Source organism: Genypterus blacodes, unplaced genomic scaffold, assembly GCF_046128005.1.
Source record: "Genypterus blacodes isolate CSIRO-AG114 ecotype Tasmania unplaced genomic scaffold, CSIRO-AGI_Gbla_v1 ptg000055l_1, whole genome shotgun sequence".
Lineage (NCBI taxonomy): Eukaryota > Metazoa > Chordata > Actinopteri > Ophidiiformes > Ophidiidae > Genypterus > Genypterus blacodes.
Window position 1 is genome coordinate 3,645,954 of NW_027466867.1, and position 25,362 is coordinate 3,671,315.

At 43.6% G+C, this 25,362-nt stretch overlaps 1 protein-coding gene across 2 annotated transcripts in view; it reads left to right on the top strand.

Moving 5' to 3' along the window:
• Nucleotides 1-25,362, top strand: part of adkb (adenosine kinase b) — a 102,455-nt gene that overhangs the window by 74,990 nt on the left and 2,103 nt on the right. For both annotated transcript variants that reach the window (XM_076152287.1, XM_076152288.1), the window contains exons 8-9: nt 13,655-13,690; nt 17,943-18,057. In XM_076152287.1, the coding sequence (XP_076008402.1) occupies nt 13,655-13,690; nt 17,943-18,057 (151 nt within the window). The remainder of the gene's footprint in view (nt 1-13,654; nt 13,691-17,942; nt 18,058-25,362) is intronic.

Here is a 25,362-nt window from a genome sequence, read left to right on the forward strand (position 1 = left end):
CCCCACTGCTAAAGCTACTAAACAGAGGCCTTTTTTTAGGCTGGAGATGGGGACTACAGACCATAACGGGGTTTGGAAGAAACTGCTCAGCATTTGAGGATTTATTGCTGTTGCTGACTTCAGCGTATTCCCCTTTTCTTCTCTCTGCCACTATAAGCTCTACAAGACCTCCCTTTTACATATGCACCCCTCTCTCTCTCTCTCCCTAATTGCTGCAAGGAAGAACTCTGTCTCCTAAACCCCACAGTGTAGATTCTGCAAAATGTTCTGTATTCTCGGGGCCGGTGTTAATGCAACTGTTTGCTCAAGAAGAAGTGCGCTCCCACCTCCAGTCATTACAGCTAAATGACAAGGGCTTAATTACAATGTATGTTTGTTGAAGGAGATTGTTTTGGAGACGCCGTCGGGCCTCCATCCCCCAAACTCAAGCTGGTTAAGGCTAAAATCAAATATAATGTGTGAATCCGAGCAAGTGTCAGTAATGGGAAGCATCATTTACTTAGCTCCTGTACTCAAGTTTAGGTTTGTGGTTTGAGTATTTCCTGTTTGGGAAACATTCTGCTGCCCTTTCAGACCCATTTCATTGTAAAATAGTTCATATTAAGTTTTGGGCTGTTGTCAAATAGAAACTTTCCTATTTGAAACGTTTAGGGAAGGCTGGATTGGATTTCAAAATTGGCAAGACCATAGGAAAGAAATGACAATGATCTCTACTTTATTGTTTCAGGTCAAATTCGGTGATTTAAGTAGAAATATTGATGGGATTTAGCAAGGAAATAAAATTGCAAGGTTTCACACTTATCTATAATAATATTATTCGGTGTATAATTCTTCAAAATTCACAAATTCCTGGACTGACTGTTAAAAACATGTCAACTTTCTCTTGCAAAAACTAAAGTTATGTTGTGGTAAAGTTCTTCCGCTGCTGGCAGATATTCAGTGCTCAGCCTGGAGCAGTGAGGTCTTCCAGGGTCTGATGGACTAAAGTCGGTCCAAAGTTCATTGACTCCTTTTGGCCTCCTTCTGGTCGGCTGCTGGGAGGAGCAAAGAGGAACGACTGCTCATACAGTCGAGCTCCAGACCTCCCATCGCGCACAAACCATGCAGGGTTGGCGGTCATGCAGCGGTGCATGGTGAGTGACAGGCAACAAGGCCGCTTCATCCGCGCTCAACCCGCCCCCACACACCAACCCCTCCTGGTTATGTTCTCATCCCGACCCACCCCCCCCTGCAAAGTTGATGGATCAGCCTCAGCCCGGGATGCTTTCATAACAAGTCAGTGACAGTCAGTATCATGCAGACTGACTCCATAGCCTTGCAGAATACACCATAAGGAGAGGCTAATGTGTCTGCCTGTCTCTGTCTCTGGCTTCCTCTCCCAGAGTCAGAACAGATGAATCCTCTGTTATGAGTCACAGAAACACTCGGCTCATTATTTTTGGTTCTTAGAAAAATCTGATGAGTGTTCATTTTGATTATTAAAAAATAAAAAAAACCCATTGGTAATAAGATGTTTGGGCTGGAAATTAGATTATAAAAATGGTAGAGGCCTCTTGATATTGGATTTGAAGGCTGAGACAGTAACAGAACATGTTTGACAAGGATCCCTCACATTTGGTGTCAAGGAAAAGGATCACAAGACATTAGTGTAATTATGAATAAATAGAATAATATACCACATAGTTTGAATGACTCATTTATGCACAGCCCTTTTATTTTTGCATTTCTGCCAACATATACACCCAATATTAACCCTTTCATATATTGTTTTGATTATAACACTGCTGACTAAACTAGCAGCTTATTTACATGTTGTTGCGTTTTCTCCCAATCTTCCTGTTTTGGAAGCATAATCAGACTCGTACGTGCAGCCAGAGCCCCTCATTTACTGTAATCCTAACTTTGAAAGTGTCTAATAATCATCTTTGGCTAGATTGAATCCCCTTTGTTGATCATCTAAGGCTGTGAGCCAAGTGAGAGTGGCAACATTGTGGTGATCAGGGTCCTATTTCAGTTGGATCACAATTACCTTTTGATTGTTTGAAATCCCCAAACAATGGTGACGCACCACACACTCCCAAACGTCAATAGCTTCCGTGTTTCTTTTCTTGTTTTTTTGCCTGCTTCAGATGTTGAAATGTGTCTGTGTTCCCGACTCGAGTCTCGTCTGGGTATTTCAGCCGAAAGTCGATCCTGCTGGTACTTGTTTGAAACCTGGCATCGGCAAGCCTGCCTGGCCTATCGGCAGCCTCGTACTTATATAACAGTCTCCCATCCGTCCTATAATTACTGCCTTTTCAGGGGCATAGTGTAGTGTCTGTTCCTTGGCTGTTGGGGAGGTAGAGAAGCAGCCACGACGTTTCCATAGTGCGGGGGCCACTCCAAGGCGGCGGGGACGGCGGAGACTCCAGACGCTACTTCACTTAATTGGCAAACATGCCGTGTGATAACCTGGGAACAGCACAGCTCCTAATTGAGTCCTCCTGTGCTGTCCTCTTCTGACTACCTGACATGGAACCCAGGGCATTACATTTCCCTCCATTTAATGGCTCCAGTTAATTAGGCCCCCGAATGATGGAATCATTACAGCTGGAAGAGAAAAAAACACATGCCAGTGGATTTGCCGATCAAATTAGCTACAATTTGCGTTTGCCATTTGAGGGAAAGAGATAAACCACACAATGGGGGGGGGTTGATTCGTCCATTACCTCTGATTTGCATTGTAGGATTTCAGATGTATGGTGGACAAATGGAACAGTTCATTGATACTGAATGAATTACCCTGACTGCTGATGTTTAAGCCAGGATTCAAGGCTGTACATATGCAAGAGACACAGCAAACATGCTTTAAAATCGTGATTATTTCATAAAACAGTGCCACAGATGATAGATAGATTTTCCCCCTGCAGCTAATATCCTATAACCTCCTTCTCTTCTCCATCATTAACATTATACCCCCTATACATGAGCTCCACATGCCTTCCCTTTGCTGTCCGGTGCTTTCTGCAGCTCCGTCCTCACAGGGAGCTTATTTATGAAGGTCTCAGCCCTGTCTTCCCAACCAGATCCCCCATTGTAATTGAATACTCAATAGGTGAGCCATTTAACAAAAGTGGAAATGGCATATGGCCATGTTTAATGTGTTTTGCCGAGGCAATAGGAGCCATCATCATTTCTATGTTCAAGCTGTTTTAAAAGAGCATTTAGTCTGCCATCTCCCCGGGCCATGAAAGCAAAATGACACTGATTTCTTCTTCATCTGTACTTTGTGAATATTCCTCCCGCCTAATATTGTGTACGGTTATCTTGCTTATTTTCCCATCATCCCTTAGCACATTTCCATGATCTAGGTGGAGGAATACAAGCCGCCGCTCCACAGAAGGCTATTGTCGTGAAAAGACCCTGAGGCCTTTTGGCTCTCAGCCCTATTTTTCTCCATCTGCATGCAGTGTTGTGTGTGTGTGTGTGTGTGAGGTGGTGGGGGCTCTAATGATTTTTCCAGGACAGGCTGAAGTGGGTGTATGAGTATCCGTACGTCTCTTGTGCGTTTGTGTGCACGGAAAAAAGGCAGGCGGTGCTGGAGATACACGGGGCAATATAGCGTCATTTCTCAACATCTCCCTGGATTCGTCATCTGGCTTTGTTTGTTTGTTTGGGGGGGGGACTGCTTGGGAGCGTTATCTCTGTGGCAAGGCCCGTGGCTGTTTATCGCCTCTGTGACGTGTGCGAGTGACTGCGCAAGTGCGTGGCTCCTCTCTGCTGTCAGTATGTGTGGGTGATGGCAAGTTCACTAAAGAACCCTAAGGGTACGAGAGGTTGTTCTCACAAGGAAAAGGGAGAATTTCCCCCCCTGACAGCTCGCCCACAGCGGACTGGAGATGTGCTCCTCTACAGTAGCTCGGGGAAAATATCCTGTCTTCCTGCCTGAAAACAAAGAGATGTGAGCGCCAGATTAGCGTATTACAGAAACAGCTTTCCTTTTAGGCTTCTTCTCTGTCTCCTCCTGTCAGAGCTGTCTGCAGTGAATGGGAGGAACATGAGACATTAACCTCCATGTGTTTATTCACCCACAGGCCAACTTGGAGGACGAACATAGAACCGTCGCTAAACCCGGCGATGCAGAACAATCACTGTGTCATTGGAGGCAAAGACATGAAGTATTAGCCGCCGCCGCTCTCCTTTGTGCCATTCACGACTGAATTTTAATCGAAGCGCGCTATTTCTTCCTGCGATGAGTCACACGTGTTCCGTTCAGTACCAGAGTACATTGACCTTCAATGTGACGTACAGTCGGTGAAGTTGTGTGATGAGTCACACTGCACATTAGCGATGGTAAATTGCTGAATGCAAAGGCTGCCTTGTTTGATTTTCTTCATAATAGAATGGTAGATCATATAAAGTGTCATCACAAGACGCTGCAGCTGCTCTGAATAAAACTCTCTGCCTTTTCCCTGCATGTACCGTACACAGACAGGGAGAAGATTTAGTGCAGAAAGAGTAGGATCTCGCCAACATTTTTCTGTTTTTCCTGGCCTGTCTGTTTGCGCGTCATGGTACTTTGGGAGCCAGCGTGGCTCCACTAGAGGAGTCCGACTAACCACTGTAATTGTGCAGCGCCGAAGCCGCCTTCCCCAGCCCCGGGATTGAACCATGAAATATTTGAAAACGCCGGGGTTAAGAGAAAGGGGGTCTTTGGCAGTGCAACGTTGAAATGTGAGATCATAGAGCATCTTTAACAAGGAGGCAGACGGAAAGTCAGCCAGCAGGGCAGCCGGGGCACGTGGTGGAGTCCTCTGAAGGAGAATAATTATGGATGTAAGAGGAGATATTGCGCTGGGAGCAGATCAATAGTGCCCACGTTCTGCCTGGCTCTGAGGCCAGTGTATTTCTGTCACAGTAGGAGCGGAGTGCGGGATATCAGCTTGTTGCTGGAGGGACTCACATGGGTTTGAACACTTTCACAGATACCCTTACAGCCCTCATGCCAGCCCTCCCCCTGAATCACTGCAACTTAGAGTCTGGCTGTTTGCTCTCTCCCCCCATCCCCAATCCTCTTATCCACTCAGAGTTGGCAGGGGGACTGCCCTTTGTCTGCTCATGATTGTATTCCCACAGTCCAGCCAGTAAAGTCATGTTTTCCAGTGTTGTTTGGAGGACTCCCTGATCCTCCTCCATGGCTCCGAGACCGGATAAGAAAAAGACACAGACACTATCGGCATAATCTATCCTCCCATAATACCAAAATTAATTTCCTTCAGTCCGTGGAGAATGCAACCTATGGGCTTGTTTGAGAAGAATCTGCCTATTGCTTCCACTTGAATTGAATGAAATGCTTGTTTTGCTAAATAACCGATTGCATCATGCCAAGTATTTCCTCGTCGAAAAGCCCCGTGGTTATTTTCCTCTCCCTGCAGCACCTCCAGCATCGCATGTTTGCTCCGTGCATGCAAGTGAAATGATTTAGCCCTAGTTGTCGAAAGGTTTTCCATCCGGCCAGACGCCACCTAATGCCACATCAACAGATAGGACATCGTCTCTGTGTTTCTACGGCCAATTTATTCAGACAAAGCTCCGTGTGTCCCCTGCGCACACAAATGGTTTGAATTATTTGGAGGAGTGCTTTTTGTTTTTTTCTCTCTCTCTGGGTTTTTCATTGTCTGAAGCATGCAAGTCCCTCCAGACCAGATCTTTGTTTCTCATTAGGAGGTAAATAGAGCAGGCCAAATGCTCGTATGTTTATTATACACAGGAGGGCCTCGGTCGCCATCCTCCACCGTTCAGCGCGGAAAAAAGCTGTTTGCTTTCTTGACCTTTTGTTTGCATCGCCTGCAACCAAAACGTCCTATTGAATTCACGAGATAATAAGCTGAGAGGAGGAGGGGGACGGCGTGTGAGAAAGTCGCTCGCAGCCTCATCAAAAGTTTTTCTAAGCACAATTTTAAAGAGAGAAATTATTGATCGAGCATGAAAAATAAGTGTTTACTTCCACATTTGTATAGAGAGATTACTGAATCCATAGTTGAGTTCTGACAGATAAAGGCGAGCCAAACAGACAGTAGTAGCAGTAGTAGGTGTTGAAGTGTTAGTGGGAGGAGGAGGTCAAGGGAACGAGCGTACTGGTCTACACACAAACCAGCATGAATGCAACATCACAATTATAGCCGTTTTTGTAGTTTATTATACAAAGGAGACTCAGTGCTGAACAATAACTCATTGATTTTACATCCAAATACACAATGCTACTTTAATGACCTTGACAACGTGAAGTGTTGAGAGAGGAGGAGAACAAGAGAAGTGTTGGAAACACAAAAATTTTCGTACTCTCATAAGAAGATCATTGTCATTGTTAGACTGGGAACTATAGATCTAGCAAAATACAATTAGTTGGGCAATTGTCACTTACTCAACACTACACTTTTGTGCATAGTGAGATAAAGGAAATAAGGGTTTTGTATAAGCTGGGGCTAAGCAATTCATTGTAAAAGTAGTCAATCTAAAGAGAAAACAGTGCAGTACAGAGTTATGTGAGCTATCTCTTCCTCTGGATCTAGAGCCGAGCTCCTGTGTTTGCTCTACATGGCGAGCAGAGCAGATCATCCAGCCATTTTTCCTTCATCCTCATTTTGTTCCTTGAGAGATAGCTGCTGTGCTACGCCGGCATTGTGTGCTGACCCCTTGTTAAAGCCCAGAGGTGAGATGTGTGATAGAGGCCCTTAGTGCCGATAAGGCCATCAGTCTGATAACTAACTCCTCCCAGCACAAAGCCGCTCCGCTGCCACGGCTTCCATTAGCCCCGCCAAACAGGACTCGGCGCCTCGCTCCCTCCCTCCCGCTCTATCTGAGGTTACATCCTCTGTTCCTCAGCCCCTTATGCAAACCCGGGCTTTCCCGTGCCGAGATTGCTATCGGCGGAGATATTTATGTACCGCACATGTTTCTGATTGTTTAACCTTTGGACCTGTGCTGTAGGTAGTGCTGCGGTCCCTGTGGGCTTCGGTAACAGACTTCTCCGCTGCCCTTGCAGACAGACGGAGATAGATGGGAGCAGAGCCTGTTACTGGAGGTGTGTAATGGAATGGCAGGCCAGGGCAGCGCTGAAACGGGTGAGATGGAAGCTTAGGTCAAACCTTCGCTTTCAAGTTTAGACAAATGGCTTCAAACAAGATTTAGAGAAATGTTTTTGCTCACTTGGGTTATTTGGCGCATCTCGCTCCACAATGTGCTCCATGGAGGTTAACTGATGATGTTCAGAGAGATCTAACTCACAGGTGTTGGAGTTCTTCATACTCTTGCAACTGTAGCAACGTTGGCTTAGTCAGCAAACACATTCTGCTTTCCCTGATTGCGGTATCGTTTTAGATCTAATTATGCTCAGAAACTGAACTCTTCCTGTCGTTGTGCAGACATTTGCACATCTCCGTGGTCCCGAACCATAATAAATGTGAATAACAAATCTTCACAGCCGTCATTTCTAAGGCTGCTCGTACCATCCTCCTGAGGGGCGTCCAATCAAATACTTTTCGGCAGTTATCAACTTTTATTTCCCCAAAGGGCAAAATCAACAAGGAAGCTATTTTTCTAAACACAAGTGACATTGCAGTTTGCAGCAATCTATTATTATATAATGAACATAGCCTGAGGTGAGCAGAGAGATTGGATGGAAAAATAAATACCATCTTGTGTGCCGTGGAAGGTGCTGCTTTATCTCACAATACACCATCTGGCGAGCGGCGGAGTCGGTTCCTATAAAGCCGGGAGGAAATAATAGAGATTTAAAAACGAATCTCTCTCGTTAGCAGGTGTTTTTCTAAGTGATTTTTCCAACTTTATAGAAGCACTAAACACAAGGGACTGGAGTAAATGCTTTTGGGAGTTGGAAGGAAGCCCTAATTTAGAATCAAGATAACCTAACAGTACCCGACTTCCAGATTTTAACCTCTATGATCGCAAAGGAATGTAAGAAAATAATAAGGTTGAGATGAAACAATGTTGCTTAATGGCTCGGTGAGGAAATAAAGTGAAATGCCATCAGTTGGTGTTGAGTAAATTCCCAGAGGCAGTAAAAGCGACTTGTGCCTCTCCGGAGTGCGTCGTTGGTGTGTGGAGTGTTTATCCCCCGTGTTTGTGGCACGTCATGCTCCAGCGGGAATGCTGCATTCTCCTGGGAGCTACAGGAGGACCGGGCACAGGTGATTTATTCCTCCTAATCTGTCCTCCACAGTAACAGGCAGTCGCTCGCCTGCCGCCCCGTTATGAGTGAGCCGCTATCGGCTTGCACGATTGTGTATCCTAATCACCTGGTAGTCGTTATCGCGCCGCCTATCGTTGCTGCGGCTTCCAGTTCAGCAACACCTGGCCTCGCGCTTGCCGATGACACTCCATGTTGTGACACTGAGGCCACGTCAAGGGCGCCCGCGGTCCCCACTGATGTCGCTGCTGTTGCCTTGATTTCTTTTTTCCTTTTTTATCTCCAGCCCCCGCCCTGTAATGTATGCTGTAGTAATCTGGCTGGAAACGCTTGAGTTGAATGCCAGATGTTGTTTTTACTGGGCATTTATGAAAGCTGTCTGCTTTGCCTCAGTGATGTTTCAGGCATACATGCAAGTGAGGAAGAAAAACAGTATGTCATTGTGCCATTGTCTTTTATACGCTCGCTGTAAATCATAACTGCCTGAATTATTTGCGATGTTATGACCCAATTACGCGCTGTTTAGTTAAGGGGATAACTGATTTGTCGTTTCCAATGATCTGTCTAGACCTGATCATTTGTTTCTTGGCAGCCGGTTAAAATTAGCGGCGGGAGAGCCCAGAGGGGACGGTGGGTTTCTCCTGGCCCGCTGCTTCAAGCATCCCAATGACAGTAGTAGTAAATTACAATCAAGCTCATTTTGTGTGAGTGGATTCCAGGCAGCGGCTCCATGTTTACCAAACCCTAAAGAGAAAAAGGTTGAAAGTTGCCTGGAACCTGCTCACATAGGACATTTGATTAATGGCGATTTACCTTTAATGTCAGCGGGACAGTAATGAAATGTAATGTCTGCCACAAACCACCACCAGGAGTCCCTTTGGGTCCTGGGCTGAGAATGATACAGGTAACTCACGATCCTCAGAACTCAATAATAGAAGAATGTTAAGAAGATGACTTAGGGTAGCCAATGTATATTTTCACAATATAGTCATAGTTGCAGCCAAGGAACCAAACCTGTGCTGTACTGTTTTGATTCACGTTCAGAGAAGTTTAGTAGACGGCCAAGAGGAAACCCTATAAATCAAGTTTGAGACTTTTTAGACAAACACGGCAACATGAACACACACGCCATCGTTTTAAAGCCAAGTAATCATCAAAGCAGACAAAGGATTCTAAAGAACCCAGAAAAACGGTGCGCATTTCTTTTGGAACAGAAGGAAAGCCCTCAGTCTCAGTGATATAACAGATATCACAATGGGGCCAGAGTATTTGTATTGTATCTCAACTGTTTCGCAATATAATCACCAGATTGATTTGTCCCCCTCTAGATAAAGAGAAAGAGTTTGTGCCTGTGTCACATTGTGTGGTGAAATAACTCAGCAGCAGACGGATCAATCTGTCTGTTAGAATACCTTAAGGTTGTCAGGTGTTGTAACAACCGTCTCCTTTAAATACTTGGATAGGAAGAAGAAAACACTTGGCTCTTGTTGTAAATACCTTGTCACGTCTACCCTCCTCCAGACACACACACACACACAAACACACCATCCCCCCCGCACACCATGTCAAATACAATTCAATTTCTGCCTCAGCATTGGGCAAACACGGTCAAGCAAATGCCTGTTTTGTGAGTGGCCGAGGGGAGTTCAGCTCTTCAGCTTATCAACTTTTATTAACCTTAGCACCGAGGTTTGCGCTTTGATTTAGATTTGTTTGCAAACACAAATGGAATTTTTCTTCCTCCGGTTTTTACTCCGTCTGTGACTTTATGCTCAACAAGGTGTTACACAGAAAAGAAACATGTTCTGGTTTGTTACAATGCCCAAAAATCGCCCTAAATATACTCCTTTCTTTTGTTTCTGTGTTATCTATCATAGTACTAACATATAGAATAGCAAAGTGGGGTAAGGTTTGGTGTTTTCAGCATCCATGATTGCTGATGCTCGTCTCATTATCAGAAAAAATTAGACGGTGAAGGTACCAGAGTGTGTGTGTGTATTTCACAACACTCCCAACCAGCATTGTGGTGAGAAAGCACCAATAATAGAGTTGTAATTGAAGCTAGAGTAGAACCCTGTCAGTGCATTCAGCCATTTAAATCAATTCGAGTTCTTATTGATAGATCGATGGACGGTGAGTTTTAGTCTGCCTGCCCTCGTTTCCTTCCCCCGTCCAAAAGATATGCAGGTTAGGTGAAATGGTTAACGCATCTACATCTTTGGGGAATATAGAGTTTCCAAGTGATTTACTGCCAAACTGTTCATCGAGCGTCCTGCCCCGCACCCAAATGAATCCTGGGAGAATGAAAATACACTATTGAAATAATGAGCAGTATATAATATAAACACTGCTCAAAAAAACAAAGGGACTAATCCTTTAATCATCACAGTGTAACATCAAGTCAGTCAAACTTCAGCGACAAGTGGCTGTGAATCAATTTCACCTGCTAAGTGATCCCTTAATATTTCCTCCACATACACTAAACGTGTGTGTGTGGGTTTGTGCACATATGCTACCCATATATACTAGTATATGTGTGTTCTCCTCCAGAGTACTAATTGAAGCTGTTACCGCTCATTCATGAAGTCTGACTGCCTGTGGATAAACCCGTTTCTTAAAGCATGTGGCGCTGTCCTTATGCTCCCACAGCAATTAACAAACAACAATAAGCATCCCGAGTTGAGTCGCCCGTAGCTCGCCGCCATATGTCGGAGCCATCTTGTTGTGCATTAGACACTATCTGGACTTTTAGTAGAGTCAGAACATGAAGTCCATCCAGTGTGTGTGTAAGGTGACAGAGTTCCAGTCGTACTGTGGCTGAGCCGTATTTGTTGATGCCTGTCACTTTAAGCGTCAAGGGGGGGAAACAAGTGCGAGGCTGAGAAAATGGCCTTTGCATGAAGTATGTGTTTCCGTTTTCATTTTGCTTGGCAAGAAATCGTAGACTCCCGCCCCCTGACTATGCTCTGGATTATTAGCTTAAGCTCTCTAAAAATATCCCTTTGACTGTTTGAGCCTCTGACAGCAGCAACGTCTCACACATTCTGATAGCTTTATAATAACTCTGCACAGGGCTCCGGCTCTCAGCCCGGCTTGTTATCTTCTTCTCTCTTTTTTTTACCTTGTTTGCCTCTCGGAGGAGGAGCAGAACTACATGCCCCCGTAATCAATGCTTAGAAATCGGATCATCAAAAGAGAGCAATCACGCAATCTCCTGACAAACGAGAGATGCTTTTTTTTTTGTGGAAGGAGAGGATTTTAGTCCAGATGTCAGTGGAAGCACTTGTCATTGTGGTGACAGCTGTAGCAGCAGGGCCGTGATTTGAAGACTGTTTACCGCAACATACCAACACAGCACACGTCAAACGGGCAACATACACAGCCTGAGACATGTTATTGAATATTTAGACTATAAGCCCTTAAGGAATTAAGGCTTTTATTGCCTGTCATTGCAGGTTTATTGCCTGTGAAGTTGCAATAATGTCATATTTACTCACATATTTAACATGCCAATATATTAGCCAGTAGCACTCTGTGTTTGTGACATAGGCGTTCATAACGGCTCCTACAAGGGATCGTGCCGTACACAGGTGGCTCATAGAAATGGCCTTAATGATCTTTTCTCCTCACAGCCGCTCTCTCTTGAAAGGCTTTTCTCACACGTGTCACAGTTGCTAACAAGAGAGCGAGAGCCTTCGTTCGTGTGTCTTTTCAAAGGCGCTCTAAAGACTCAGAGATGAAATATTACCGTTTTGACAAGGCATTTTTCAAGCTGCCCCCCTTGAGATGTCTATGATGGAATGTTCCTGAGGAGAAAAAGTCAATATGTGGTCGTAAATAAATGAAAACAAATGCGAGACCTAAAGCCGCCACAGATTGAAGAGGCAGTGGAAAGAAAGAGCTCACCTTTACTCATTATAGAACTGCTCGAGTACTGCCACTAATTGACTTGTGTGTGTGTGTGTAGAGGAGGAGGGGGGTTGGGTGATGAATTGACTTATTGCTGTCATTGTAATGTTGATCCAAGGCAGAGAGCCGAGAGGTTTCCTCCTGGGACCAGTAACCCTTATTGTTCCATGTCGTCTCCCTCCTCTCCTGTTTGAGGACCAGGTTGTCAACCGGTCCGTCCCCAAGGTCACGCCAACACAACCATCACTCCCTCTTTCATATAATTGGATTATTTAAAATGATAGCATCGACTTACGGCCCATCTCAGGTCAAGAGTGAATTTAGTGCTTGATGTCGTCTGTCACGGTTTTTTATCTTCCTGCTGACCTGACGAGCAACAACTGCTGACATCAATTAAAGGAAAGCAGAAAAACAACCTGTTAGGGACTATTTGTAATGTAGGGCATTTTCCAGTTGATTGATATGTTCCATAATGAGGGTTTGCTTCCTGTCTCTCGGTCATATTGGTGTAAAGTAAAGCTCTTTTGGTTCTTGGACTGCTGCTCAGAACAGTAAACATGTCAACAGTAAGGATGTTTTAATTATTTGAGCACTTTTCACATCATGGATTGCCCTGTCTGTGTGTGTATGTGTGTGTGTGACATTCCATAGCCTAATGTTTACATGAACACCATCAGGAATGACACTAACATCTTTATTATTAGAATAAGCCTCCGTGTCAGTGGATTGTATATTTATCTACTAGATCTTCATGGGTTGTAATGATGATCCTGTGATTGCGTCACTCTGGGTGTCATAGCCATGGAGCAACCAGTGATTCTTTATTTTTGTGTTCCTGTTCCAGCCTAAACGGTATTTTGGTTTGGATCAGGATGGTTTGTTAAGTACGCAGGGTTCCACACATGAATTATTCATCACAATATTCCTCCATTTATTCACAGTCTCAACTGTGTGACTCACTCATTGACTTGAGCGTCGTCCTGGAATAATTCGGAATAACATGAATATCACTTTAAAAAAAAAAAAAAAAAGTAATCAGTTTTGCCTATTTAACTCTCGTTCAGACTCAATCTGCTCTGGGCTCTTTGAAGTTGTGATGTTTGCCACTACCCAAAATAGTCAATAACATAATGAATAGATCAACCGACGAGGAGAATAATCTTTAATTGGAGCCCTAGATTATAATAGAATAGGGTTTGTTTGCAGCCATGTACATCCTGGTCCTGAACATGCTTCAGTGTTGGGGATTCCCTCATACCAGCACATATTCATGCTTTCACTGTTGGTTTGGTGTCTGCAGGCTGAGCTGGTGTGTTATCTCATGCTGCTGTTGTAAGGTGAGATGAAGTGGGCCAATAGATTAAGTGGGTGGGCTGTATGCCTACTAAATCAGCAGCTGGCTGAGCAATACTAACTCGGGTTACTCGCCTCAGTGACAGTGCCACATATGTGTCGAGCTGAATGAAGTGAGTCGTCTCTCCTTCACGTGTGACATCTCTGCTCCGTTTGTGTGTATCTGTAATTAACCACTCGTTTTTTTCTGTGTTTTATTTTTAGGAGGCGGCCACTTTTGCCAAACAGCTGGGCTTTGAGGTGAGTTGACCGGCAATTGCGCACTAAACAGATCCTAAAGGTTTATTTTTGCTGATAATGAAGTTCTTTTTGGACAGTGATTGATGTGCTATTATACTCTCCAGGCCTTGCAGCAGTTGCTATGGAAACCTGGCAGTCGTCATGGTTTCTTTGTTCAGCCAGCTCTCTGTTATGACGCACTCTGCTAGGTCTGCACCCAACATCGCCTACAGATGTTATTTATTGAATTTTGAAAAGCCTCTCGGGAAGCTGAGAACTTGGGCACGGTTTCAAGCCTTTCTCTGCAGGCTCGGGGCTCATCAGGTTGCCTGGTTAAAAAGCCTTCCTCATTAACTTCATTGCACCCGGGGATGATACGTCTCCTCTTCACTGCTATACCACTACAGCAATTTGAACCACACTGTAGCTTTTAATAGCAAAATTACACCCACCTGTGGTTTTAGATAAAGTAAATTCCAAATTACATTGCTTGTTAGTCCTTAGAATGTAGGGTCTGTGTTTTTAAAGTGAGGAATGACTGCTCACTTAGTCTCTTTTTCGCTTGTGTTTTGCATATTTCTGATTTTAAATGAGAAATCACAAACACACACACACACACACACAGAGAGAGCATGCGTGTGTGTGTGAGTTTAGAAAATGAGCACAGGTATTTTAAGTGCCTTCTCCCTTTCAAAGGTAGAGGCTGCCTTGGATATGCTCCTCTGCTCTGTGTGAATAATTGTCATCCAGAATCACTAACGGTGTGATCAACGTGACTGGAATAGAAATGCAATCCTGATGGCAGTGACAGGTTTAAGAGAGGAGAAGGAAGGGATGAAGGCAGGGGAAGAGGAGGAGGAGGAGGAGGAGGAGGGGCTGGCAGGTGGTGGAGGAGGGAGGGATGGAAGGGGGGGGGCTCAGATGAAAAAAAAAAAGAAAAACCCACATAAAGGGCGAAGCGTCGACTCTCCTAGTGGTAACAATTCTTTGACATTTTCCTTGTCAACCTGATTTGCCAGAACACTCTGCGAAATTGCATTGGATGAATGTGATTTCTCAGGTAACATCAGTGCTATGTACTTATTTCTAGATGGTTGCGCTTCACCGAGGGTTTTTCTTTTTAAGGTTTCTCTCATTTCTTTTTTTTTCTCGCCACTTTCCGATGACAATTTCACTCCCATGTATACGACCAGTCAGTCCCGTTACACTGACAAGTCCTCAAAATGTCAATATACACAACAATAACACAACGGCAACAACCAGCTTCTAACATTACATCCCTGCCATGTTACAATTAATAAAGGATCTGCTGTATTTGATTGAAGTTAACCCTCTGAAATCACAGCTTAAGAAATATTGGAATACTGAAATACATTAAATACTAGAAAATGATCTATTGTTGATCTTCCATGTGTTTTTCTAGAAAATACTGTGGGGGTTTATTGACAGTATGGCGTCCAGGGAAAATATTAAGAAAATTCTCAATTGTTAAAAATGGAAGGATGTGAAATTCTGAAATGGAGGAGAAATATTAAATCACATTGTAGTGGAGTACAGTTGACAGGAGACTCACTGTTGGATAGATCCTGTATGATGTAATCAGAGAGAGAGAGTGTATCTACATCCATCCCAGTCTTATAAAGTGGATGATGAGTTAAATTCACTCCTATTTATTGGTCAGAGTAGCAGCATCAGCCACTGTTAAATGTGAACGATATAATTGGATGCTGTTGTAGTTAATTCCGAAGTTGTCAATATCAGACAGACAAACGCTGCGTGATGCACGTAGAATGTTTGGGAACGCTGTCATCATCACATTACAGATAACCAACCCCAATGACAGCAGCAGCAGCAGCAGCCGCTCGCTCTCAGCATCAATGCCGGATGAAAAGCTTCGCCCTCTCCTCAAAAGTGCAATCAGAGGATGTGGGTTGATTGTGATCTGTTTCCTTTAAATGCTCAAAGAAATATCTGCATAGCGGCAGTAATTGAATCTTTTTTCCCTGGCAGTTTTTCCCCTCACACAGGCGGCATCACAGAGGGATCAATGTTTCCTCTGGCTTCAACACAGAAACAGGATTTAACACCCGTATAAAGCTTTCATATTTCACGCTTTGTTGATTTACGTCTGATCAATTGGCGCGCAATCCTATATAATGCCATTTGTCAGCAGTAAATGAAATTGACCGTATAATTTGTCATTTCCATTTGTTTTTGGGCTCGCGTTGGAACATTGCCGTTTCTCTATTGTTTTGATGTAGCAAGCGGTCAGGTAAGTGTTTTGTTTGAGAAGAGGCGAGAAGGGAGGGAGTTGAGGGTGTGTTGTGTGTGTGTGTGTGTGTGTGTGTTTGCTTGCCCTGTTCAACAACCATGATGCTTACCCTCCCACCTCTGGCCCACCCAACCTTTCAGCTCCTAAACCCAAGTGGAGTGCCGTTTTTTTATGTCCCCGGACATAAAACCAAAGGGTGACAATGTGCCGAGGCCCGGTGTGGTTCAGCGTCGGCTGTCTGGAGGACTGCTTGTGGTTACGTCCAGTCACAGTGACAAATTGCCTTTTTTTTGCCATTGCCTGCTAACAGCCTCGGTATTAACCTCACCATTAGCACTTACTTAGAGTGTTACACCCATTTTTCCTCTGCCCAAGGTCTCCTTGGACCTCTCAGGGCTGATTAAAGGACGTTTTGGGAAGCATTTAGAGGTGTTAAACCTCATTGGTTTGAGTGAGTCAGTGTAGCTGGGAGTACTGGGATGGAGTCTATCTCTCTGATTACTCCCATAACTACAGTATTTGTTTGCCCTTAAGGTCCTTGAGCTTTAAATGCTAGAAGTGCCCACAGCCCTTAGGGATATCGCCTCAGTAAGTAAGTTTCCATGCACGCTAAACAACAATTATTGTCTCGGCTGTGATTAAGGGGGGAAAAATGCAAGCAGGCTATATACATGGAGGGAATTAATAGGATTCCACCGTTTGCAAAAAAAATACAGAATACATGACACATTGCTTCATCAGGGTATGAGGCTGGTGCGGAGGTGGTTTGCATGCTTGAATCACACAACCTGGGTCCGTTACTGAGGAAGAGGACGTCATTTAGGCTCATTTCATTCCAATTATGGTGCGATATTTTGAAATTTTGATTTATTGCTTCAATTGGCGTACAATCAACGTTTTAATCTATGTTTACATCTGCGTAGTACGAAGACTTTGTCCCACTTGTTAGACAACCGAATATGTTGGAATCAGGACCTCAGCTTGAGTCGGAGAAACAAACAAATGTGACGATAATGACATAGCGTGATGTACGTGTTAATTGAGACTGAGAGCCTGACACTTGGGGCAGGGAGGATAAATGATCACTTGCTGCGCTCGGCTTTTGTTACGTGTTATAAGATAATGAAACCAAACCCGGCAGTGTTCAAATGCAGCAACTCGCGTTCATCTGCTCAACTGCTCAGGTAAATTCAACCAAAGATACTTTTGTTTCTCCAATAAAAACAAATACAGAATTAAGGAAACAATTTAAAAGGGAAATGACGTCGTAGAAATTGAGCTTCTTTTACAGTTCAAACACCGCGTTATCACAATGCCCTAAAACGAAATAAAGATAATATTATACGTCCACATGAAAGTCTAAAATATACACATGTGATGAGGCTCAAACCCGAACTACATGGACTGTGGACTGTATAAGGGAAATGTGCTGTCCACCCCACTGTGAGACGGTGATGAAGACATTCCACCTGCTCATAGTACATCATGATGAGTTAATAATAAAGTAGCACTGACAGGTGTGGGGTTTTTTATCCCTCCTCATGATCAAAGGCAAGCACTCCGGAGAGTTCTGTCGTCTCCAGGCGAATATCCATTCTGTGCAGATGCTGAGGAGAGATGGCCTGTTTCAGGAGGAGAATGATACAGTACATGCACCGGCTCTCCCTTCAGCTCACAGAAGTGGCTTCATCTGACAACAGCGTATCTGCACACGCTCATTCTCATCTCACTGAGGGAATATGACATTCTAATATTTTTGCAGCTCTCGTCAGTTCTCCTGTAACTGCATGGAAGCATCATCGAGCGCTCCTATTGATCCCTTTAATAAAAAAAAGGTTTCATCCCACATCCTGTTTCATTATCACTTGATACCTATTCCAATATTGGACAGAGCTGACCTCCTCTCAGTCACACTTGTGATCTTTGATTAACTCCTCAGATATTGCTTCTCATCCGCTGCATTCATTGGGCCTGATGTTAAACTCTGCTTCCTTTTTACAGACGGATGACATCGCTGAGATTACAAAGATGACCCAAAGCCTCCACAAGGAGAACACGAAGAGGCAGAGGATTGTAGTCTTCACCCAGGGCAAGGACGATACCGTGGCAACTGTCGGTAGGCAACCTTTTGTCCAATTTGTTGGTTGACTGAAGCGTATTACAGTATATACACAGTTAAGTCAGTTTATTATTTTTCATTTCGCAACAAATTCTGAATAAATCCCAGGAAATATATCTGTGGTAAAATTCAGATAAAAGTAATCAATGAAACATAAATATTGGATTGTTATAGAAGCATTTGCAGCACAGTCACTTGTTTAATGCTTTTTAGTTACTTGTAGGCACTCCGGCAAACCATTTAAGCTCAGATTTGTTACCCAAATTAGTTTAAACAGATTTTTCACCTGGTTGTTCTTCACCCACGCACTCAGAAGTTGATGCGTTTCCAGAACAGCTCACCAACTTCTGACATTAGAAAAGCGTAAAGGAAAATGAAAAGGAACTGCTGATAATGTGTTTATCATCCAGTTTCTACCAGGCAGACATTGACTGTATCGGTTGTTCATGTTTATAATAAAACCATAGTAATGATGAGCTGTAAGCAAAGTTGTCTGGCAACTGGATCTGCCACATTTTGGGTGCGTGTGGAGATGGAATCCGGGTGAAAATTGGCTTAAGTCAGTTGCCAAAACCGACCGAAATAAGTCTTGAAAGTTCAACTTATATCTATCTCAACTTTGGCCCCTGATTGATGTCTTTACCCTTCACTTAAAGCTCATATCTCCAAACTGCAGAGCGCCGCTTTAAATAGATGGTAGATGGGCTGACTGAAGGGAGCCGAATACTATCAGTAATTTCTTTGAAGTTAACCTCCAATATTGACACCAGATGTTAAAAAAAGAACGCTTGCACTACATTCTGTCATTTCAGAGCATAAAAGAAGTGTGGAGGATGTAGAGAGCCGGCATTGATTTGTGAAGTACTTCTAACTTTGTCCTGGACGGATTCCAGGCCAGTCCTCAGCAATTTTTAATGTATCTACTCTTACATCCTGCTAGAACGCTGGCAGCGTGACCTTGGGAAAGAGGTTGACAATGTGCAGCTCAAATCAATTGGGTTTCCTTTGATGCAGAGGCTGTTTGTTAGTGGACATTAAGAGACGGTGTCATCCTGAATGCGTCAGGGTTGCGGGGGGTAAGCTGTGAGCGGCTACTGCTGGGAGCTTTCGCCTTTGTTTGGTTCCGCAGGGGTGTTTCTCCTCATTGCCCTTGCACTTCTGACTAGTGAGACGTTTGTGCACAGGCAAAGATGGCCTCGGGTAAAGACTCGCAACATATCAGTCATCACAGGGGACTGCAGAGGAGAACAACTACAGCAGCACTGTGGACACTGCAGGACACAGTCACATGTGTCAAATAGGGCTACAGCTACATTTCCCTCAGACAGGTTAGTTTTAAATTCAAACCGAAGGAGCCACATTGTTCCTACTGTGTATAGTTCCAGGCAGAGTAGTTCCGATTATTAGGGCCAAGCAATACCATAGTTTGGAGCCAACCCAGCCTCTGCAGCTTAGCATGTGTCCGATAAAACCTGTTTATTCATTTAAAATCAATAACGTTCCCTTTGCTTCTCATAGAGTTTCCATTCGACACAAGGTATCTAACAACGCGTTTTCACTCAGATCACATCTTAAGTCTATCCGTCATATTTTTTCCATTCGTCAATAGACTCTGAATAATGAATACGTTTCCATTATTCAAAAACTTTAGTGGATTCACTTTCTCCATTGTTGCAGATGAGTGAAAGCTGAACATGAAGGATTTTCTGACTGTTGGTTTAACCAAAGAGAGGTTTGAAGATGTCACTTTGGGCTTTGGGAACTTGAGATCAATATCTTTTTACATTTTATCAATTAACTAAGTGGTATAGATCATTATTTGCAGCCCTAATATTCACTGTTTTTCTTTGCGTAGTAGTCACCATCATTAGTAGTCAGCCTCAAATGCCATCAGTAGCTTCATCTCTTTACGTTTAATAATTCTTATCTCAATAACAGCAACCTAGTTTTCCACATTTTCAAATTGAAAACACTCGACGTCCTGTGGAAGTTCCCTTTCTTTATCACAATCTGTTAGGAGTGTTTGAGCAGAAGCCCGACACATGGGAGAGAAAATGAAGCCATCCATTGTGGCGGAGGTGTTTCACTTGATGGATACTTCCTGCCTGCTCCTCTCATTGCTCCTGTATGGAGACAGAGCTGAGCGCCTCTGTGAACTTTATATAAAATACATGATGAATGCGGGCGGGATGAAAGACAATGTGTTTCAGATGTCATCTACAAAGGCAAACATGATAAATGTCATTGAAACGTGCCTTCATTGGGATGGAGCTGTTACAGTAGGAAGGTGCAGGGGGAAACCAACGGCTGTGTGTGTGAACATTGCTATTCACGCCCGCCAAATAAATGTCAATGTAAAAAGAGAATTAAAGATTTTCATTTCCCAGAGGCAGCGCTCTAATAAACTTGATCTCTCATTTTGTTTGCAATTTGTCCTCCTGTCAGGATTTGATCATTTGCCAGCCTCTGCACGTCATGTTAAACCATTTTACAGTGATTAAGGATGGGAGAATGCCTTCCCCCCGTGGTATAATTCTCCAAAAAGAGATGTCAATTTGTTATTGTTCTGCTTTTTCCTGCCCTTCATTTGGAAGCTCTTCATCACACCGACGAGCCGCAAACAGGGAAACGCTCTTTATTTTATTTAACCGACTCTAGACGAACTACACCGCGCTTTTGCTTATACACCCATTAAAACACTAATTAAGATCATTGTGCCCTGAACCTTAACAGTGAGGAGATCTAATAAACGATCATTCAGTGCAGGCAGCCCCCCTCTAATCGCTGATAAGGACTTGATAAAGCCTGAGTCGGCCGCTGGGCCACTTTTAGGGCTCTCCCAGGGACAAAGCGAGGCAGATTTGAGCTTGGACAAAGAGGACAGGATCAATACGGGAGTTATATATAGCAGGCAGGTCTCCATCGCCCACTTGATGCTTTGGCTTCTCATTCTACTTTGTCTGACCTTGGCTATCCGATGCCTGTAGTTGACAGTGACCGTGTGGTTTGTGTGTTACTGTGGCTGACTGATTTGTAAATGTATAGATTCTACTACGGCCTGTTAAAAACGATGGAATCCATGAACAGAATCATTTAGGAGCCAGGCCTTGGTGATGGAGGCTGAGTGTGGCGGTCAGTCGGTGCTCTCCAGTGATGATCTCTCTGTGGAATGTGTCAGCCTCTTTGCCTGGGCAACTGATAGTCTCAGCAAATGTGCAGTTTTGCTGCCAAGCCTCTCTGTCGTGTTTATTCGCTCTGGCAGCTCTGTCCACTCTGCATTTACACGCATTGTTGTCGTTTCTACACGGTGAGAAGATCTCTGAGGAGCATCGGGGTGTAAGCTGCTCTCATCCTCGCCCTCAGGTGTTCCTCCACTGGGGAAAAGCCTTTTTCACTCAGAGGGATTCATCATTCTCTGCAAAGTTAGATTACAGCTCATATCTTTAAAGATCTTCCAGAGGAAATCTTGATAGTCTATTTAAATCCAGAGTGTTGTTTGTGTTCCGTGCGCCATAATAGACAGAATCAATTAACAGCTTATGCTCTGAGGATGACCTCCTCTCTTTCCCTTGGCGTCTCGCATCGAAGTGTTTTCTTTCATCGTTCACTGAAAGGATATTGATTTTCGATGATCTCTTTGCCTGCGGTTACAGTAATTACAGGCATATGTACTTCTTTTCTAACTCAATTGTGACCAAAGATGCTGGTTATGATAGGGAAACGGATTGAATGTCAACTTGTTCCTAGCCCATGGTTTGGCCAAGAAAGTGGTCATGTTTTTTTTCGTTTCCCCTTCTTTCCGAGTCAGAGTTTGGCTCGTGTGCAGGAGGAAAGCGTTCCAGGAAAAGTCCAGAGCAAGTTTCTCACAGAGATGTTGTGCTCCGACTCTGAAGGCGCCTCAGTCAAGGCCGCTAAGCTGAAGAAAGGGGGTGTAATATACGGATCAGGGCGAACCCAACCTGCAGCGAGGAGAAGCGACTTAGAACACCTCGTTACTCGGGTGTCATTTTCAGACCGTCCCTTGTGGACAGAAGTGATTTAGAGACCACCGATCAAGAGCCGTGGCTCATTTGCACACTGTCAACTTCCACCCTGAACAGCTCATTATGTAAGATGACAGACAGAGATGACAGAAGGGGCTGGAGACACCGAGCCAAGGCCGGGTCAGAGACTTCACAAGCTCCAAAGGGGGCAGGACTAACTGGGTCCTTTAGCACTCTGACAGTCACTCTTCTTTCATAATCAATACTTTTCCTATTGATATATGAATTCATTCTGGTACTAATCCACGTTAACGTCTACTTACTTGTATTATTCCATGAACAGCTTGAGCAGAAAGCCTGTCAGGGTCCCTGTAGGTAACGTTTAACAATGACAGACCGACACACTCAAAGCACTGAAATCCCCTCCTTCCAATGAGCTCAAACTGTGTGCTTTTATTCATTCACTCTTCATAATTCCCTCATTACAACCCTTGAATGGTGGTGATTAAACTTAGAAAAATCTTTCAACGAGTGTCTCTTTGAAACAAGTATCAATTAAGCCCTTTTTTTATTGGTAATTCTCTCCAACAATACCAATTCATGCCTCAGTAGAGACTTAGAACTTATACACCCGTAAAACACAGCAATATTCACTTTTACTGCAAAAGGGGCACATATAGAACATGTAGCAGTTTCTCTCATTTTTGCAGTGTAGCAATAGAGTCAAAATAGAATGAATTGTATAGAAATTCATGTAGTAAGACTGATCTATAGGTCCTAAACTGCCCTGAACGCCTTTTTTGCCTCGTCCAAGGAGCCTTGTTTCCGATTGGTCCCTGCCTACACACCTATTTAGACACACACACACCAAATACAAAGCAAGTGATGGAGTGTTTGGCCAGCATCTGTGTGCCTGACAGTCTGGTTACATGCATGTTAAAGTGTCAGTCATACTCTAATGAACATCATGTAAACACAGAAATCATATTGAAGTCGGCACAAATCACAGTGAGCTTCCTCTGTGTAGTAATATTTGTACCGAGATCATGAGATTGTAAATGAGGCGTGCAAATGTTATTATGACAAGAAACCACCTCCACCTGTGACTGAACTCTCAATGCTTCAGGTACAATCAGCCAAAACTGCAGAATCCAAAGGTAAATAGATCCTAACCGGGCAATAACAACATGGAAATCTTAATATGTCGCCTTTAAAGTCTCCGCTAGTAAACACAGCTGTCAAATAAACACGCAGAGTTCTCTTGAAGATGAAGGAAGGACTCACAAAATGGAAATCCTAAAGTAGCAGCAGCAGCTCAAAGTTGTTATATTGGAGGAGAGTAACTGTGTGTCGTTTCTTTCCTCCTGCTTTTCTTGTAAAAACACATTCGCTCAATCTGCCGTTTCACTCATTTTGTCAAACCCAATTCTAGAAAATAAGTATGTGGTGTTACGCTTTAGAAAAAAAAAGAAACTAGAGCGGTTTTATTGACTGAAAATAATGTTGCTGCTCTCATTACAGTGAAATGTGAAATGAGTTCAGCAAAGTAATGTTTTCAGACGTTCTACACGCCAGTAACAACAGAGACGGAGTGTTTTGGCAGGAGAGCTTTTTTATTGCCATTTCCATGACAGACCTTTGCCAATGAGCTCTTTGTTACCGATGGCTGGGGAATTGTTGGACTGTAACCTGAGCTAACATGTCACTCAAATTTAATAATTTGTTTCAATGAGGTTATGTGAACTTGTTCCCCGAGCAAGCAGAGGAACACACTCCGGTGCGCTCTGATATGTGCTGCCTGCCTGCCCGCCTGCCCGCCTGTCTGCTCGGCCTGTTTTCCTACACGTTTTCACTGGAACTTAATGTAAATGCCATCAGCTATTAAGCAGCCCACACTCCACCGCTCTGTAATGCTGGAGTCATACAGGAAATGTCTGTTATGACTGAATGGAATGTTCTGGAAGCCAACCTGGTCTGCACATTCATAGGTGTGAAATGAATCTGATACACACTTAACTGCTTATTTGCACAAATTAGTCGGGCGTAATCTCAGTTTAGCTACAGATGAGGATTGTTGTCATCATGCATTCATTTGATTGAGGGATTTATTTTTTAGTCTAGAAACAGTAAAACCCATCTGATACCTTATTTGTTTTGCTGCAGAGACTAATGTTGATTTCCAGGCTGAAACATTGGTCAAAGGTTTTATTTATATTTGTTAGTTCCCTTACTAGTTCCCTCAGATTTGGTGATGTAGAGCTGTGATACATTCTCTGTCTGTGCCTCCAGCCCCAGTGTGTGTGCAAAATATATTAGAATTTACATAAAAATGGAAATTCTACAGCAAATTCTACATTATGTACTAATTTCCAACATACATGTCCTTATAGTATAGCTGCAATGAGCCAATATCACTTCATAATATCAACACATCAGTCTCGTTTTAACATCATGAACATGCTATTCAAATTTTTTCCTCAGTCAACTCTGACTTATCTTAACAAAATTAAGTTAAATATAAAGAATTGACATGTAGGAGTCATCACTGTCTGTTCACTGGTGACCAATGTGAACGTAGCTCCGCCTCTAAACTGTCGCGCACATGCATAAACAACACAAACTGTCATGTGTGTAACAGTCAAATAAAGACTCTGCTGGCTCACTCTGCACGTTATAGTGCTCCCAGTGTGTTCATCTCCCATCTGCTCCCTGCAGCCTTGCCTTGGATGGAAGCTCCTCCATTTATATGGAACAAATTGACAACGTCCTGCTCTGCACCGGCGGTCACCTCCATGCGTAAAGCTCACACTGAGTGACGACAACAGTGATATGCACTTAAAGCAAAGAGGCCCCATTAAACAAACACGTGATGGAAGCATTCTCACCATCAGATATGAGTCACTAACACAACCACATACCCATCAGATCTGTGAGCAGCTGATTCCTCGCCCCCTTCAGCCTGTAAATGTGAATGTAGTTTTTTATTATTAAACGTATAGACATTTGTCATATAAAACCAAAGTACCCAGACCACCCACACAGCAGTGCAAACCCCACAGGGTCATTTATATTAACAAGCAGCATCATAACTAATGTTCCCAGCTTCCTAATGTGGAATAATTGACTAACTGCAATTTATTATTAACACATTTTTCACGTAACGCGTGCGCTTAATCATTTCAAGAGGGCGGAGGATTCTCAAGCCTTGTCTGTCGCATTAATTAAGCAACGTCGTTATGCTACTAATTAGAAGGATCTCGGTCTATTGTGATTTATTATCAAAGTGACAATCGGCCGCATTCCTGAAAAGCAGAAATGC